At 35.4% G+C, this 17,073-nt stretch overlaps 1 protein-coding gene across 1 annotated transcript in view; it reads left to right on the forward strand.

The window, feature by feature from the left end:
* LOC105742486 (opioid growth factor receptor-like protein 1) overlaps positions 1–17,073 on the forward strand; it is a gene marked incomplete at its 3' end in the record, with an annotated part of 24,436 nt that overhangs the window by 6,703 nt on the left and 660 nt on the right. The window contains exon 2 of the mRNA XM_012515232.1: positions 16,989–17,069. Coding sequence (XP_012370686.1) covers positions 16,989–17,069 — 81 coding nt within the window. The remainder of the gene's footprint in view (positions 1–16,988; positions 17,070–17,073) is intronic.

Consider the following 17,073-nt stretch of genomic DNA (forward strand, 5'->3'; position numbering starts at 1 on the left):
GAGGAGAGGAGAGGAGAGGAGAGGAGAGGAAGAGGGATGGGAAAAGAAGGGGAAAAGGAACAAGATACTCTGAACAAGTTCTAGGCTAAACAATGTTTTCAGACCTAACCTCTAGTTATCTCAAATTTTATCTATATAAGAAAGCCCACTTTAGGACAGACTATTATCATCTCCTTTATATTTGGAAATGCTGTTGCTATTAAACCAATATGGTATCTGCATTCATTTTAAAACAAATGGAAATAGTTTATGTTTTAAAAATATGTGAGCCTACCCTGTTTGTTTTATGCATAAAGATAATAAATCATAGAATCTTTATGAATAAAGATTATAAACTATTAGCATATGACTTCCTGTTGGTTATATCTAATCAAAATACTATTTTGTCTTAGAATCTTCCTCTTGTCATGTATCTCAGAGTTATAAATTTAGATTCCTCTTCTTTTCATATTTTTCTCTTTTTTGAAAGCCACTTTTTATTTGCTTCTGCACATCCAAGTCTCCAGTGCAATTCAACCTATTACCTGAGACTAAGGTGACAATAAAAGTCTTACTATATTTTCCAGAGTATCACAATTCTAAAAAGATCATATTGGTACTATTTCCTTCTGACCAATCTGGACAAAATGTCAATGGCTATCTGTCTCTCTCTCCTTCAATAAAAGCTCATAGTATGGTTGCATAGAAAAATGATAGGATTTAAAAGAGTATAAGCAATCTTTTTTATAGATTAAAATTTAGAACAGAAATCTCCAGTGATAGTTGAATTACCTATAATTGCCATGGTAATTTGAAAAACTTCCCTAAGGGAAACAAGTTAGAGGCATAGAACTAGACTTTCTGGCACCAGAAATGCTAAAGTGCCTTGGGTGGGGACCAGTGGTTTCTAAGGTAGTTTTGCACCCCACTGTATTCACTAGTAACAAGGCCTTGCTACACAATCAGAGGAAAAGCTCTTCCTCTTCTCTAAAGGGATAAATAGAAACAGAACAGGTATACTTACAAAAGTCCATCCTGGTACACATTTAATTAAATCCCTTATAACTAGTATGTTCCTTATAGTACAAAATCGCTATAGTATACACAGAACTGGAAAGTACAAGAGACAGGGTGCTGTAGTTACTGGAATATGTTGGTGCTTTTCATTGATAATGAATGATTGAATGAATATTATTTGTAACTGATACATTCAATTTGAGTGTTAGAACCTATATTATAGGAAGACTAAAAAAGAAACAAATAGAGAAACCAATGTTATGACACAAATGAAAAATTAATAAAGGCTATGATATATTTAGGAAATATAGATAGCTGCTCTGATGATTTGGTAAAGGCAATAAAAATAAAATTGGATATATTAGCTATAAAAAGTAAGTATTAATTTCCTTCATATTGGAAAAACAAACTGGAAAAAATATGCACTGTCAAAAACAGAAACAAAAGATAGCTACACTCAACCAAAAGCAATGCTGTAATCTAATTTATTTCAAATATGCACATGTAAACCAGTATAATCATTTACCAAAGAAAAACACAAATTCAAAATAAAAATTTTAATACAAATGGTACTTGCAAAATTTCAGTAATTATTTTAAACATGGTAAACTTTATGGCTCTCACTTGTTACAAAGAAAATGTATGGAATGTTATGTTCCACTGAGGAAAAATCCACATATGTAATCTGGCAGAATTGCTGTTTAGCTAATTTAGGATCATCCCTACCTGACTTTTCCACTTAGGGATCCTGCCTGCCTCCTTCATTGCCAGCTCTGTAGTGCATGTGGAGGACTCACACTGTTCCTTGCATACTTGCTAAAATGGGATTTCTACTGTTGGCATCCTCATGTTTAACCTTAGTACTGTAATGTAGATAAAGAAAATACTTTATAATGACTATCAATAAAAATTTCCTTCCCAACCATGGACTGGCCAAATAGCTCAGCATATTAAAGCACCTGCTTAGGCAGACTCAGAGGCTGGGAGTTCAATCCCCAGGCCTGCTGTGCAGGCCCCACCCCCAAGGAGCAGTGAGATGGCAATTGAGAATGGGCATGGTGGCATGTGCCTGTAATCCCTGCTCTTAGGAGGGTGAAAAAGGAGAATCATTACCAGTCCAATGTAAGTAGTGAGACCCTGTAGACCCTGTACTAAATACAAAAATAAATAAATAAAAATTTGCTTCCCAAATATTAGCTATTTTAATTATTGACAAAAGTAAAATTAAATTTCTGCCACAAAAAGAAATATATTATTCATAGTTTTACATAGATTAACAAAGCCAACAAAGATTCAAACCAATATCCCATCATATTCACTTCTGCTTTTTAGAGAAATTACTGCACATCTTTAAAAAATGGAAGGGAGAAATAGATGACTTATACAAAGCATAACAACTTTAATTACATTATAAGAATTCATGAGTATAAAAATATGAAGAACAAGTCAATATCATTATTAGTTCTTTATCACTTTAAATTTTTGAAGGTGCCTTTATGTGTATTATTTGAATTAAATGTCAAGAGTATCATAGCAAGACAACTCAAGATGCCAGTTTACCTTTTTAGCATAATGCTTGCTTGCTTGCTTGCTTTCTTTCTTTCTTTTCCTTTCTTTTTTTTTCTTTTTCTTTTTTTTTTTTTACCAGGAACTTAACTCAGGACCTTACGCTTGCCAGGCAGGTGCTTATGCTGTTGAGCTGCCTCCATGGCCCCCATAATAATTATTTTGGAGTGGAAAGTAAATAAGAAACAATACCTGTGTGAGGGGCTCCCTGATACACACCTTCCAATCTGAAAATGTACATTTTCCATATGAGAAGATACTCTTTTTGCACCACAAATGTGGAATTTTTCCCTAAAACAGGGAGTCAATGATGAAATTATTGGACGAACCAGGCCGCGGAATACTGAACAGACCCAGAGCGCAGGCCCGGTGAGTGAGTGAGACAACCCAGGCCAGAGGATCCTGAACAGGCCCAGAGCGCAGGCCTGGCTAGTGAGTGAGACCACCCGGGGCCACGGGATGCTGAACAATCCTAGAGCGCAGGCCCGGGGAGTGAGTGAGATGACAAGGTCGGGGGATCCCGAACAGACCCAGAGCGCAGGCCCGGTGAGTGAGATGACCCGGGCCCGCTGATCCTCATTCCACCCAGGCTGCAGGCCCAGCAGGGAACCCTTCAGCAGAACTCCCTGCAAAAGAAGCTAGTGGCAAGACCCACCCAGCTGATTCAGGAGCAGAACATCTTGCCAGAGAGACACAAAGGGTTCAACTCTAATGCCTGCAGCAGAAAGAAGTGGAGCACAGCAGCCAGATCCAAGCAACACCCACCTAGAAGAATCTGAACTTCGTAGATCTGAACCTGGTGCTAAGGTAATAACTCTATCTAAGCTCTACACCAAAGGTCAGAAGACAGTGGTATACAAAATGATAAAGAGAAGGAATAAAATGCCGTCTCAGGCCCCGAGTCCACCCAGTACAAATATACAAGATACTAGCACTGAGGAAACTGGAAATCACACTCCAGATATCTCGGAAATAATAGTGTTGACAGTAAAGAATCAACTGCAGACAGGTATAGAAGAAATCAGATCAGAAATAATTTCGGAACTAAAAAATGTAGTGGTAACTATAATCAAAGAAGTACTAAGTGCTTCTAAAGAATACACTGATAAAAAAAATAGAGGAGAAGAGAAAAATGATGGAACCCCTGAATAAACAATTTAGGAAAGAAATAGAATCTATGAAACAGGTTCAAAGTGATATACAGGAAATTAAAACCTCAATCACAAGCTGGCAAAACCGTTTGCGTGAAAGTGAAAATACTTGAAAGACACCATTTCGGCTAGTGAAAAAGTAAGAAAAGATCTCTTTAAAACAAGTAGGATGCAGAAAAAATAATTCAATACCTGCAAGATGATGCAAAGATAAACAATGTGAGACTAATAGGCATCAATGAGAAGGAAGGAGTCAATACAAATGATATAAAAAGAATATGGGCAAAAGTAATAGCAGAAAACTTCCCAAATATGGGGCAACAATCTGACATTCCTGTAACCGAAGCATATAGAACTCCAAATAGTATCAATCCAATGAAAACCACACCCAAACACATAATAATCAAGATTCCAGAAATTCAGCATAGGAACAGTATACTAAAAGCCGCTAAAGAAAAGAAACAGATCACATTTAAAGGAAAACCCATCAGAATAACGGCAAATTTTTCTTCACAAACCATCAAGTCAAGGAGAACATGGAGCAAAGTACTTCAAGTCTTGCAAGTAAACAAATTCCAACCCAGACTGATCTATCCTGCAAAACTATCTTTCAAATATAATGGAGAAGTGAAATATTTTCATGACAAAGAACAACAAAAGAATTTCATGATGACAAAGCCAAGCCTACACAGGCTACTAAATGATGTTCTAGAGAGGGAGCAAATTGATCACAGCCCCATGAATGAGAATGGTAAGAACCCATCAAATAGGGCAAACAGAGGAGAATAAGAGGTATACAATAGTAGTCTTTCAGTTATTCCTTTGTGTTCAGCAGCAGAATATTTTCATCAGCACACCCTACTAATGGACTTCTCTTCCACCCTATGAGTCATGATTCTACCTGAGTCTACAGGGTGGATTTCAAAGTAATAGCTGTAGCTCAGTTCCACAAGTGACACCTAGCCACCAGTAACTGTCACGGTCATTATGCATGTCCACAACACACTAGAACTTTGTGCGATATCCTATCCTCAAACTGTTAGAAGTGCTGGTCATTTACTTGCCATTCCAGTATTTATCTGATGTTTTACTCTAGTACTTCTTTGCTATCATGAAAACTTTTTCTGAGTTCAACTGTTTGGAAACATTTAATTTTCTGAATATTGCTTAACCTTAATTTTTGTTCTAAGATTTATACTATATCTTTGACTTACAATTTATTTAAAAGATATTATATGATATCTTCTCCCAGTATTAGAAACTTTAAAAAGTATATTTCCATTTTCTGTTGACTTTAAAAAAAAACAGAGGTTTATACCTATGCTGTTTATTTATTATTTCTTGCCTATATCTTGTAATATGAGAAAGTACTTTGGCAGTAACAATACACAATGTACTAACTATTGTTACTCTCCTAAAATCTTGTTTTGAGATTTTGTACCAATGTTTTTATTTTTTTTTTCTTTAAAATAAAAATAACTGATGTAACAAAAAATAAAATAAAAAAAATTACACTGAAAAAAATGATGAAATTATTATTTTTTTTTCTGAAATGAGTTTGTAGAAACTTTACTAAAATAACCCTTATCTTCATTAGTTCCCCCATATATTTCCTGGTTGCTTTTACACAAGCTTCATCTCTACTTTAAAACTTTTATTTTTATTACATCTCCTTATTTTTTTCCTCATTATGAAAATGAGATTTAGGCTTATTGGACTCATTGTTTTCTTTGACAACAGTCATTTATTTCTTATAAAGGCTTCTATGTGTACAAAAGTTTAAATATTGACAAATAAATCTTTACCTATATTTTTCACATTTTTCATTCCCAAAAATAGAGCTAAAGTAGAACAAAAATATTTCCTGTTTTACTAGTATTATAGTATGTAAACCATAAATCTTGAAGATTAAATTCCTTGAAAATGGTCTGTGTTACCTACAGTTAACATATATTCACATTCCTACATTTAACATATAACACATTCAATAAATGTTTTACAAACAAATAATTTAGGGGACTGGGGTGATAGCTCAGCAGAAAAGTGCTTGCCTGGCAAGCACAGGGTCCTGTGTTCAATCCCTGATTCTATCAAATAATAATAATAATAATAATAATAATAATAATAATTTAATTATTAACATGTATTCATAATAAGAAAAATGAGAAATAGAATATTTTGTATCTTCTTGCCATTAGTAAATGAGGCATTTCAAATCAATAGTGGCTGATTTTCCCCCAAACACTATGAACATTGGAGACATAATAAAAATCCAGTACTATAATGGTAAATTAGATAAATTATCAGTGAACAAAAGAAATTAATAAGTATAAATTTTAAATTAGATAGATTGAGTGATAAATAATGTAAACTCAGAGCATTTAAAATGCTGGAATAATTTTAAGAATGAAGTTAATATTCAGAACAGTACACTATAGAAACAAGCCGTAGTATCAGCTAATGGAAAGTAATCCAATAGTTCGATGTGTAATCAGAGCCCTCACAGTAAACCTTAAAGTTTTTCTCTTTTGTCTCACCAGATCTAACAGAGCAATGTAAATATTATTGTAAAATAATGGAAATGAACTTAGAGACTACATCATAGAACTACAAGGTAAAAGAAAATGTACTTGGGAACATAAATGTTGACCTCCATAAGCTTCACGTATACAATACCAAAACCAATTCTCATCTATACAATAAAAAAGAAACAACTTCAAAACCCAGTTACATATTAATAATACAGAAAGCTTGATTTTGTTAGTTTGCAAGACAATTCCAACACCAGAAATCTTTGGGAACATGAATCAGATATTTTCTTTTCAGGAGTTTGGGTGCAATAAATAATAGAAGCATTTGAATTATCCTATGAGAGTTTAATTCTATTCTATTAAGTCCTGTCATAACCATTGGTCTTTCTTTCTTTTTTTTTTTTTTTTTTTTTCCTTTCTTTTTGCAGAACTGGGGATTGAACTCAGGACCTTGTGTTTGCCAGGCATGTGCTTATTCTACTGAGCTATCTCTCTGAACCCACCATTGGTCATTTAAAACCACAGTTAAACAACCTTCTATCAGTGAGCTTATATCATGCTTTTCTTTGCACATTGACTCTTTGAATAGATTTTTTACTGTTAATGAATATGGACCATGGACCTTGAACTGATAGCCAGGATTGTTTATATGTATTTATATGAACCGAGAGTATTCAGCATTGTGCAGTATCTTTTGCATACTTAAACACAGACTTAATAGTACTAAAATTTGTTAATACTTAGTAGTACTTAAACAATCATTTATCATGTGGCTCAATTATTCTAAAGCCCCCAGACTTCCCTTTTCTGTTTGTTGCAAGTGGCATCTTAGTGCCTTAGGACTAGCCGCTCCACTCTGATGCTACCTTTAAGTTGTATTACATCCTGTACAGGCTTTCCATCTATTTTTAGGGGGTATTTTTATTAGTATATGCCTCCAATGCATGATTATTACAATAAAAACTGAAAGAAAAAAGACAGAGATATGATATTCCATCTGTCTTTTATCTGTCTAACCTAAGCACCAGAGACTTGAGAGTCAAGATCTGCAATGTTTGGTTTTGTGCCTCACACGGTATAAATTTATCTTGCAAACAATAGGTTCAGGGAAAAGATTTTCTTAAATTTATTATTAAATGTATAGAATAGCTGATAAAGAAGAGAAGGAAATTTAAAACCTGGATTATAGTGCTTTAAATCACAAAGTAAGCTTTTATGTTTAAATGTCTGGTTCTTTTAGAACTTTGATATACTCAGAATATCAAAATTCTTGTTCATGTAAATTGACATTTAACTTTTTGGACCAAATTTTATTAATCTAACAAGTTGTTGAATGCAAAATATTCTGCAAAATATTCTTTAAAATATCGATTGTGTTTTGTTAGCACCAAAGAGCATCATAATAAATACATAGCATGATAATAGTACAAGGGCTTCCCATGCTAGATGCAATGCTTTCAGCTGTTTCTCTCTTATTAAATAATCAGCAAACTAAACAATATTATTCAAGCTGCAAAGGAGTCTGCAAATACTACCCCCACTCTGGAACAACTTATAAGAAAATATAATATCAAAAACAAACACAGAAGCTGTAGAAGTCATTAATTCTTTGACAAGAGTAAAACTACTGTGTTCATAAGTATCTAGTTTAAGAAATTCATCATGATTATTACATTTAAAGATCTAATCATAAATTTCATACTATAAAACTAACTTCATCATTCAGGGATGTTAGTGCATAAATCACTACTGTCTCTAATGTTCAGATCATTGTTCTTTTTTTTTTTTTTTTTTGGTGGAACAGGGGATTGAATTTAGGCCCTTGCGCTTGCCAAGGAAGATCATTGTTCTTGAATTGGGGATTTCCTTTCAATATTGTATTCTTGCTACTTACATATTTGTTAGATGGATGCATTTTATATTTATTCATCTACTTATTTATCTATTTATCTTCGGGTTTTTGAGATAGGATCTCACTATGCTGTTCAGGTTGGTTCTGAAATTATTTTGTAATCCAGGCTAATCTTGAATGCACAGTGATCCTCCTGCCTCAGCTTCCTGAATGCTGTGATTAAAGATGTGCACCACCACACTTGGCTGTTAGCTAGATTCTGACAAAGTGAGCTCATTTAAGTCATGTGAGACTTTGGATGACATTTCTATTCCTGCCAAATGATTACAATACTTTCAGTGCATCTGTCACACATTATTGCAAGAATCTCATTGGCTATAAAAAATTATTGAATATTGCTATTTGTTATACAAAGTTTTAAAATACCTTTATTTACCCTACCATTGTTATTTTTATTTTCAAACTCTAGGAAAACTATCTCAATGAGAAGAAAATTTGTAGGGTTTGTATATTTGTCCTCTAGTATCAATTTCTTTGGAGATAAGACTCTCCATAAATGACTTGGCTGAATGCTAAATTATGCAGATATCTCTGATGATATCCAAGCAAAGGGCTAGCTGTTGACAAGTCAGAAAATAAACAGAAATGGTTCCACTATGTGAAACACGGGCTTGGTGGTAGCATGAAGTTAAATCGGATTTGATGGGGAAAGAGAGTAAAAAAGCTTAGACGTGTAAAAACTAAATACAAGGAGGCTAAATTAAAGGAGAAGGGATATTGAAATGGGTAATTCATAGTGAGACAGAAAGTTCCTGGCTGTGGATGTAGATGTGACCTGTTAGTTACAAGATCTCACGATGCATGCGAGGAAGACAGACCCCAAAGTCCTGCACATGGACTTCTCTTGGGAACCTGAGCAGGGCTTCCACAGAATGGCCTAGGTCTGTAGTCTGTCTGAGGAATGGGTGATACAAAAAGACATCTACACTGGGTTTCTGTCACTGTGTTCTCTTACATGTTGGCCTGCTCTCACACAGTAGGGTACTTTTCCTTTTCTAATTGTATTGCTCTATAGAGTCTGTATCTTTTCTCATCTTAAACCAAACCTTGCCATCTTTTGCACATATCTTGATCAATTCTTTCCTTAGGACAGAAAGAACTTAGAAACTACCTCCAGAAAGAGACTGCAGCACTCCCAAATTTGATAATAATAGGTGAACATTAAAGATAATTCTGATTTTTTTAAATTCCAGCTTGATAAATAGCAGTTAGTGAAGAACACAAATGGCTTTCATAGGAGGAAAATAAAAACTCATCATACAATTATGTAAGGTAGGTCCTTGATGTATGAACATTTGAGTTGCAAACTTTCACAGAAATGAACAGTTCTTCCATCACAAACAGTTGTAGATGAAAACAACTGTGGAAGCAGCTCACATATCTGCTGGACATTGTTGCAGCTGTGCTGCTGTGTGCTTACTGTACAGTGCAACAGTGTACAGTAATATGGTGCTCTATCAGAGCCTGAGACGTCCAGAAGCAAGAGGAAAAGCAGTGGTGAGATGAAGATGATTGCTAGGAAGCGCAAAGCAGGAGCCATCAAAACAAGTGACAATAATCAAGAGGTTGAGCTGAGTCAAAAATAGAGTAGACTGAACTTATTTTTATAACATAAATTATTCAACCACTGGCACAGTTCTATGGAACAAGGACAAGATCGTGAAATATGAAGTTTATTTAATGCTTCACATTGTATATTTGTGTCTAAGGTGTATAAGACTCACTTTGTCAAACATAATAATGAATCTGACTTAAAACTTTCTCCCTGAATGGAACTCTCAGTTCAGGCTGGCCTTGAACTCACTAACCCAGGCAGGTCTCAAAAATCACACCAATCCTGCTTTAGCCTCTTGAGTGCTCAGATTACAGGTATGCACAATCACAACAAACAAACAAACCAAAATGAAATATTTGATCCAGATAATTCTTGCCAGGAAGCTAAGCATGTAAGTTAATAAACTTATCATTCATGTCCATTTTTTTCTGAACTAGTTGATGAAGACAAATAATTCACCCAAAGCATTTATTTACAAAAAAAATCATTTATTCATGCACATTGTATTGAAGACTCCTAATGTTATCCTACTTTTTTCAGGGGCAGCCATTTCTCTACTTTGAAACATGAGTTATCATCCATTTGACTCCAGAACCCCGACAATACTGGATTTCTTCCAAGCATACTTTTTGTCTTACGAAGACTACTGTGTTAGTTACTTTTCGCATTGCTGAGGCAAAATACCGACACCCAAAGTTAAAAAGGTTTATTTAGCTCACAGTAGGTAGAGGTTTCAATCCATAATGAGCTGGCTCCCAGGCAGAGGGCATGTGGTAGAGGGGCAACAGCTCATGGAAGCAGAAGATAGCAAAAGCAATGAGAGAGAGAGAGAGAGAGAGAGAGAGAGAGAGAGAGAGAGAGAGAGAGAGAGAGAGAGAGAGAGACACAGACACAGACAGACAGACAAACAGAGACAGGGAGACAGAGACAGACAGACAGAGACAGGGAGAGATAGAGAAAGAAAGACAGAGACAGACAGACAGACAGACAGACAGACAGACAGACAGAGAGCTTTTCACAGAGGCCCAAGGTAGCAAAGCAACAAGAGAGGGACAAACCTCTTTTTGCCTTTCATATGGTATGCTGCGGTGGGTGTAGCATCACACCCTTAGTCCAGGATTGGACCATGAATCAGTCAGGAACTCTAGAGTTACCCACCTCAGAAGAGCTTGTCCCATATCTCCATGAGTTTTGGGGGGACATCTAGATTCAAATGGTAACAATAGCCTTGTATCCCTAAGTCTACCCAGTGTATACACAATCTTTTAGGTTGTGAGAAAAGATGAATGACAAAGGGCTGCCTGGCCTGCAGGTGTTCAGAGAGCTCAGTGCTTCTTCCTTTCAGCTCAGACTTCTTTTGACTCCTCTCTGTGTTTATGTCTATAAAATGTCAGATACTCTGCCTTTTATTGAGATTTTCATTCATAAAATTTCTCTTTATTGCATCACTTTAAATAAAATCATCCCATTAATTACTAACATGAATCTGTTCAAACCATATAGATATCTTTCCTCACCTCCATATTTTTAAACTAGACTAATAATATCCCCATGGTATTATTTTTCCTACTGAAGCAGGTCTAATAAACATAGGCTTGGGTGATGAACCAATTGCTCTTGCATCTTTGCAAGTGATTTTGGTGTAAGTTCTGAACGATAATGAGATGCTTTGGGCCGTATCATAGGCCGTATCATAGCATCCATATAAAAGGAGGGCAGAGGGAAAGGGAATGCATTAGGTGGTAAGAATTTATGACAAACAGTGAATGTAATATCTTTGGAAATTAAATATTTCAGGGAAACTGGAAATTCAATCCTAGAAATTTAATATACGCAAGAAATTATCTGTTGATAAAGATGAAGGATAGGCAGAAATACTATCACAATTTTTTTTAAATATTTCAGATGAAAAATTTTAAATATGCCAAATGAAAATTTTTAAGGGAAATAAGCAATAATCAAAAGCTTTGATAGTGATTTTTACCTCTCTGAAGAATATTATGTTTTCCTCAGATTCATCCATTTTTCAGGTTTACTTCAAGAATAAGACATTTGAGGGCATTTCAAGAGCACAAATACATTTAACTGGCTTATTAAAACATTTCATTTAATACATATCAAAGTTTACCTGCTTTTCTATACAAGTGTCATGCCCTGATTACATACACATAGGAATAAAGTTAAAATACATAGTTTCATTCACTGCTTTATATCAATTTACCTTGTAGTGTCTAGGATAGTGGTGAGAGAGTCTTTTTCAGAGCTTTCAATAAAACAGATAGCCTGTGGCCACCACTAGTCTAGGAAGTCCTTCTTGAGGGAAGCTGTTTGTACCTCAGGTACCCAGCACAAGGCCACTGCTACTTTTCAGCTTGGCACAGATGTAGGCTACCAAGGATGCCTAAGTGTGCACAGCTCAGGGAGCTGATGCTCATAGTGACTTGATCTTCTCTTGAGATAACATGGACAGTTTGCCCTTGTTCCACATGAAGCCATGAAGGCATGCCGTCCTGCTAAATATTAGATATTCTTCCTTTACTGGGTTCAAACCTCACCTTAAATTCTGCATGAACTTCTTCATATGATGATTTTATAAATTAGATGAGCTACAGGGGCTGATATTTCCTTCTTTCTAACAGGAGAGAGGGCTCCACCTAACCTGGGTGCTTTTACATACTGTCTCCTGTCTTTTTTTTTTTTTTGGAACCGGGGATTGAACTCAGGCCCTTGCACTTGCCAGGGAAGCGCTTATTCCACTGAGCCATCTCCCTGGCCCCTCCTGTCTTCTTTATCTTTCGTTGTCCTCTCTCTGGAGTTGCAGGAACTGCACTGGATGCAGTGACTCTGGCTTACTTCTTTAAAATATTAGAAGTATAAAAGTGCCTTCCTCTTTCTCAGGAAACCACTTGTAAATTGTTGATAGTAATTGATGGGCTTTAATTCAAAAACACTGCATGAACAGTCACTTCATGGCAAAAAAACAAAAACAAAAAACACTTTTCTGTTCTTTCTTTGTATACTGAAAATCTTTAAGTGAATTAGAATTTTCAGCCAATGGCTTCATTTTAACGAAAGATTAAAACTCAAGCATAAATATTGGCCTTGGAGAGTCTGCAAGGAGAATAAGAGTTTACAGCTATATCCTGGCCTTCCTTGAACATTCTGCAGTTTAGAGAATAGAAAAACAAAACCGCATCAAACAAACTTAGATAGCACTGCTTGATTTGCAAGTGGACTGGTGATTAAGAATAAAAGGATCAAAATTACTCAACTGATGTTTCCAGGGCTCTACTTAATTAGCTGAGATAGGCTGGAGTACTCCATCTTCACACAGGACTTTGCTGAGTCTTGGAGTCTCCAGCTAAAGCCATAGCATTCAGTGATTTTCTATTTTGTAATTCTATTATTTTCTTCACAGCATTTAATCACTAAGTTATTTTGTCTGTCCCTTGGCTTCTTATCCTGATCTCCTTGTTCTTATTTGGGATGTACTGCCTTTCTGATGAGATTTGGGATGAACTTATCTTATTTTAAAGATACCTTGGTTTATGATTTGAAATAAAACATTGAGGCTGGGTGTTTATGATTTAACAGTTTATTATTTAGAAACAGAATGTGTTACTATCATTGACTCATTCTGTGTTAAATAATTCTGAGCCTCAAACTTGCTTTTCTGCCCCTGTGATAAATTACCTATAAAATCCCCAGCTTTATCTTTTTTAATAGTTGAGTAATACTCCATTGCATAAAAGTAACACATCATTTTTATCCATTCCTCAGTTGCTGGACATTTGGATCATTTTCAAGATTTAGCTTTGCCAAATTGTGCAGCTATAAAAATGGTTGCACATGTATTGTAACATGATGTTTTTGGTTCTTTGGGAAAAATGTCAAGGAAGTGAATAGCTGGGTTGAATGGGAGCTCCAACCCTAGCTTTTTGAGGAATTTGAACACTAATTCAATAGAGGTTTAACCAGTGTGCACTCCCATCAACTTTGGAGAAGGACTATTTGCCCAGAGCTCCTCCAGCATTTGTTATTGGTTAACTTCTTGATGACAGCCATTCTTTCTGGGGTGAGATGGAATCTCAGTGTTGTTTTAAATTGAATTTCTTGAATGACAAATGATGTTGAACATTTTTTCATATATTTATTTGCCATTTGTATTTCTTCATCTGATAAGTGTGTATTCATCTCCAATGCCCATTTTTGGATTTGGTCTTTGAATTTTGGACGCCTGACTTGTTTTTAATTCTTTATATGTTCTAGATAGAAGGCCTTTGTCTGAGGGCCAGTTGGTTATAATTTTTTCCCAAATCATGGATTTTCTTTTTGCTATGTTGGTGATTTCTTTTGACGGGCAGAAAGTTCAAAAAGATGAGATCCCAATTATTGATTGTTTGAATTGTGATTTGGCTTTTGTTCATAAACTCTCTACCAACCCATGTATCTCCAAGATTTCTACCTACTTTCTCTAATAGATTTAATGTTTCTGTTTTAATGTTTAAATCTTTGATCCATTTTGATTGTAGTTTAGTGAATAATGTTAGACATGGGTCTAATTTTAGCCTTTGGCATGTGGAAAGCTGATTTTTTCCAGCACCATTTGTTAAAGAAGTTATCTTTCTTCCCATGAATATGTTTAGCCCCTTTGTCAAAGATAAGGTGGCAGAGTGTGTAGTTGTGTCTGCATCTTGCATCCTGTTCCACTGATCTTCAGGTCTGTTTTTATACCAGTACCATCCTGATCTTGTCACAGTAGCTTGATAGGATAATTTCAATACAAGGATTGTGATGCCTCCTGCCTTTCCTGTACTGTCCAAAATTGCTTTTGCTATCCTAGGTCTCTTCTGGTTTCAGATAAATGTTAGGAATGTTTCCCTTATATTTTTGAGGCATACTAACAGTATTTTCATCAGGATTGCATGTAATATTAATTTTAATAATTTTGTGATAATAGCCATTTTCACAATGTTGGTTCTTTCTATCCACAACCAAGGAATGTCTTTCCATTTTCTGAAATCTTCTTCAATCTCTTTTTTCACAGTGCTACAATTTTCACAGTATAGATCTTGTACTACCTTTGTTAGATTGATTCCTAAATATTTCATTTTATTTGGATGTTATTATAAAAGGCTTGGTTCCCCTAATTTCTCTCTGTGTGTTCACTGTTTGTATAGAGAACTGTTGCTGACTTTTGAGTATTGACTGTGTATCCTGCTACACTACTGAATTTGGTTACTAAATCTACAAGTCTGTTCGTGTAATTTTTGAGTGTTCTATGTAGATAATTATGTCATCTGCAAATAATGATAATTTCACTTCTTCCTTTTGAATCACTATTCCTTTTACCTCTCTCTCTCTCTCTCTCTCTCTCTCTCTCTCTCTCTCTCTCTCTCTCTCTCTCTCTCTCTCTCTCTCTCTGTCTCTTGTTTAATTGTTCTGTCTTTGGTTTCCAGAACTATACTGAAGAAGAGTGGTGACAGTGGACATCCTTGTCTTGTTCCTGATTTTAAAGTGAAGGCTTACAGTTTTTGTCCATTTAGGATTATGTTGGCTGCTGGTTTGTCACAGATGGCTTTTATCAGGTTGAGGTAAAGAACATCTGCTCTAATTTTCTGTAGGACTTTTATCACAAATGAGTGTCGAACTTTGTCAAAAGCGGTTGTTCCATCTACTGAGATGATTATGTGATTTTTGTCATTGATTTTGTTGCTGTGGTGTATTACACTTATGGATTGTTATGTTAAACCATCCCTGCATTTCTGGCATGAATCCCACTTGCTCATGAAGTAAAATCTTGATCATGTATTGCATTCTGTTTGCTAGTATTTATTGAGGATGGCATCTATGTTCATTAGGGAGATTGGTCTGTAGTTCTCTTTTGGTTGGCTCTCTCTGGTTTTTGTATCAAAGAAATGCTTGCCTCCAAGAATGAGTTTGGGAGAATTTCTTCTCTTTCAAATTCACTGAAGCATTTGAGAAGAGTTGGCATTACATCTTCCCTAAATTTCTTGCAGAATTCCACTGTGAATTCATTAGGACCTGAGCTTTTCTTTGTTGGTAGGCTTTTTATTACATTTTCAATTTCATTTCTTGCTATTGGGTTATTTTAAATTGTTACATCCTTTTGATTCAGATTTGGTAATTTATAAATATCTAGCAATCTGCCCATTTTTTGTATTGCATTCAGTGAGAATACAGATTTTTCAAAACTAAGGGCCAGAGAAATAGCTCAGCAGTGTAAACACCAGCCTAGCAAGCACAGGGACCTGGGTTCGATCCTTGGTACTGCATGCCAGTACCAGGCATGGTGACACACACCTGTAATCCCAGATCAAGAAAGGCTAAAAACAGGAGGATCACTAAGATTCTGAGCTATGTAGGTGAAACCCTTTACCAAACACAAAATTAAAATAAACAAACAGAAAAAGATTTTCAAATAGTGGTTGAGCTTTTGAATTTCTATAGAGTCTGTAGTGATCTCACACTTTTCATTACTTATTGCATGTATTTGAATTTTCCCTTTATTTGATGAACTTTGATACAGATTTATGCATTTTATTTATTCTTTCAAAAAGGCAACTGTTCAATTCATTAATTCTTTGTATTTTTTCTTTGTCTCCATTGCATGAATTTCTGCTCTGATCTATATGATTCCCTGCCTTCTTTGAGCTTTAAGTTTGATTTGATCTTCTTGTATGAGCCAGAGCTTCAGTATAAGATTGTTTATTTGGGCTCATTCTGTTTTCCTGATGACAGAATTTGTGACTATAAATTTCCCACTGCAGAGAGCTTTATTGCATCCCACAGGTTCCAGTAAATTGTATCTATATTTTCATTCTATTGTAAATATAGCTCAATATTTTCTTTAATTGCATCTATGACCAATTGATTGTTCAGAATGGTTTTATTTAATTTTCATGTGTTTATGGATATTTTGCAATATTTTGTCAATAATGTATATTTTTATTGCATTCTGGTCAGATAATATGCAAGGGATAAATTTAATTCCTCTGCATTTATTTAAGCATACTCTATGTGCTAGTATATGATCTATTTTGGAGAATGTCCCATGTGCAGCTGAGAAAAATATATGTTCTGATGTTGTTGGGTAGAACACTCTGTAAAGGTCTAGCAAGTCCATTTCTTCACATGCTTGGTCTAGTTTTATTACTTCTTTGCTGATATTTTGCCTAGGAGTTCTATCTCTCTGTGACAGTGGGGTATTAAAATTCCCCATTACAACTGTGTTATTGCTCATTTGATTTTTCCAGTCTTTAAAATTCATCTTATGGGCCGCCGGCCGATGCCTCTCCATGGGCAACCTGCTGGGCGGCGTCGGCCTGCGCGAGCCCGCCA

The sequence above is a fragment of the Octodon degus genome, unplaced genomic scaffold (assembly GCF_000260255.1).
Source record: "Octodon degus isolate 3935 unplaced genomic scaffold, OctDeg1.0 scaffold00055, whole genome shotgun sequence".
In the NCBI taxonomy this organism is placed as follows: domain Eukaryota; kingdom Metazoa; phylum Chordata; class Mammalia; order Rodentia; family Octodontidae; genus Octodon; species Octodon degus.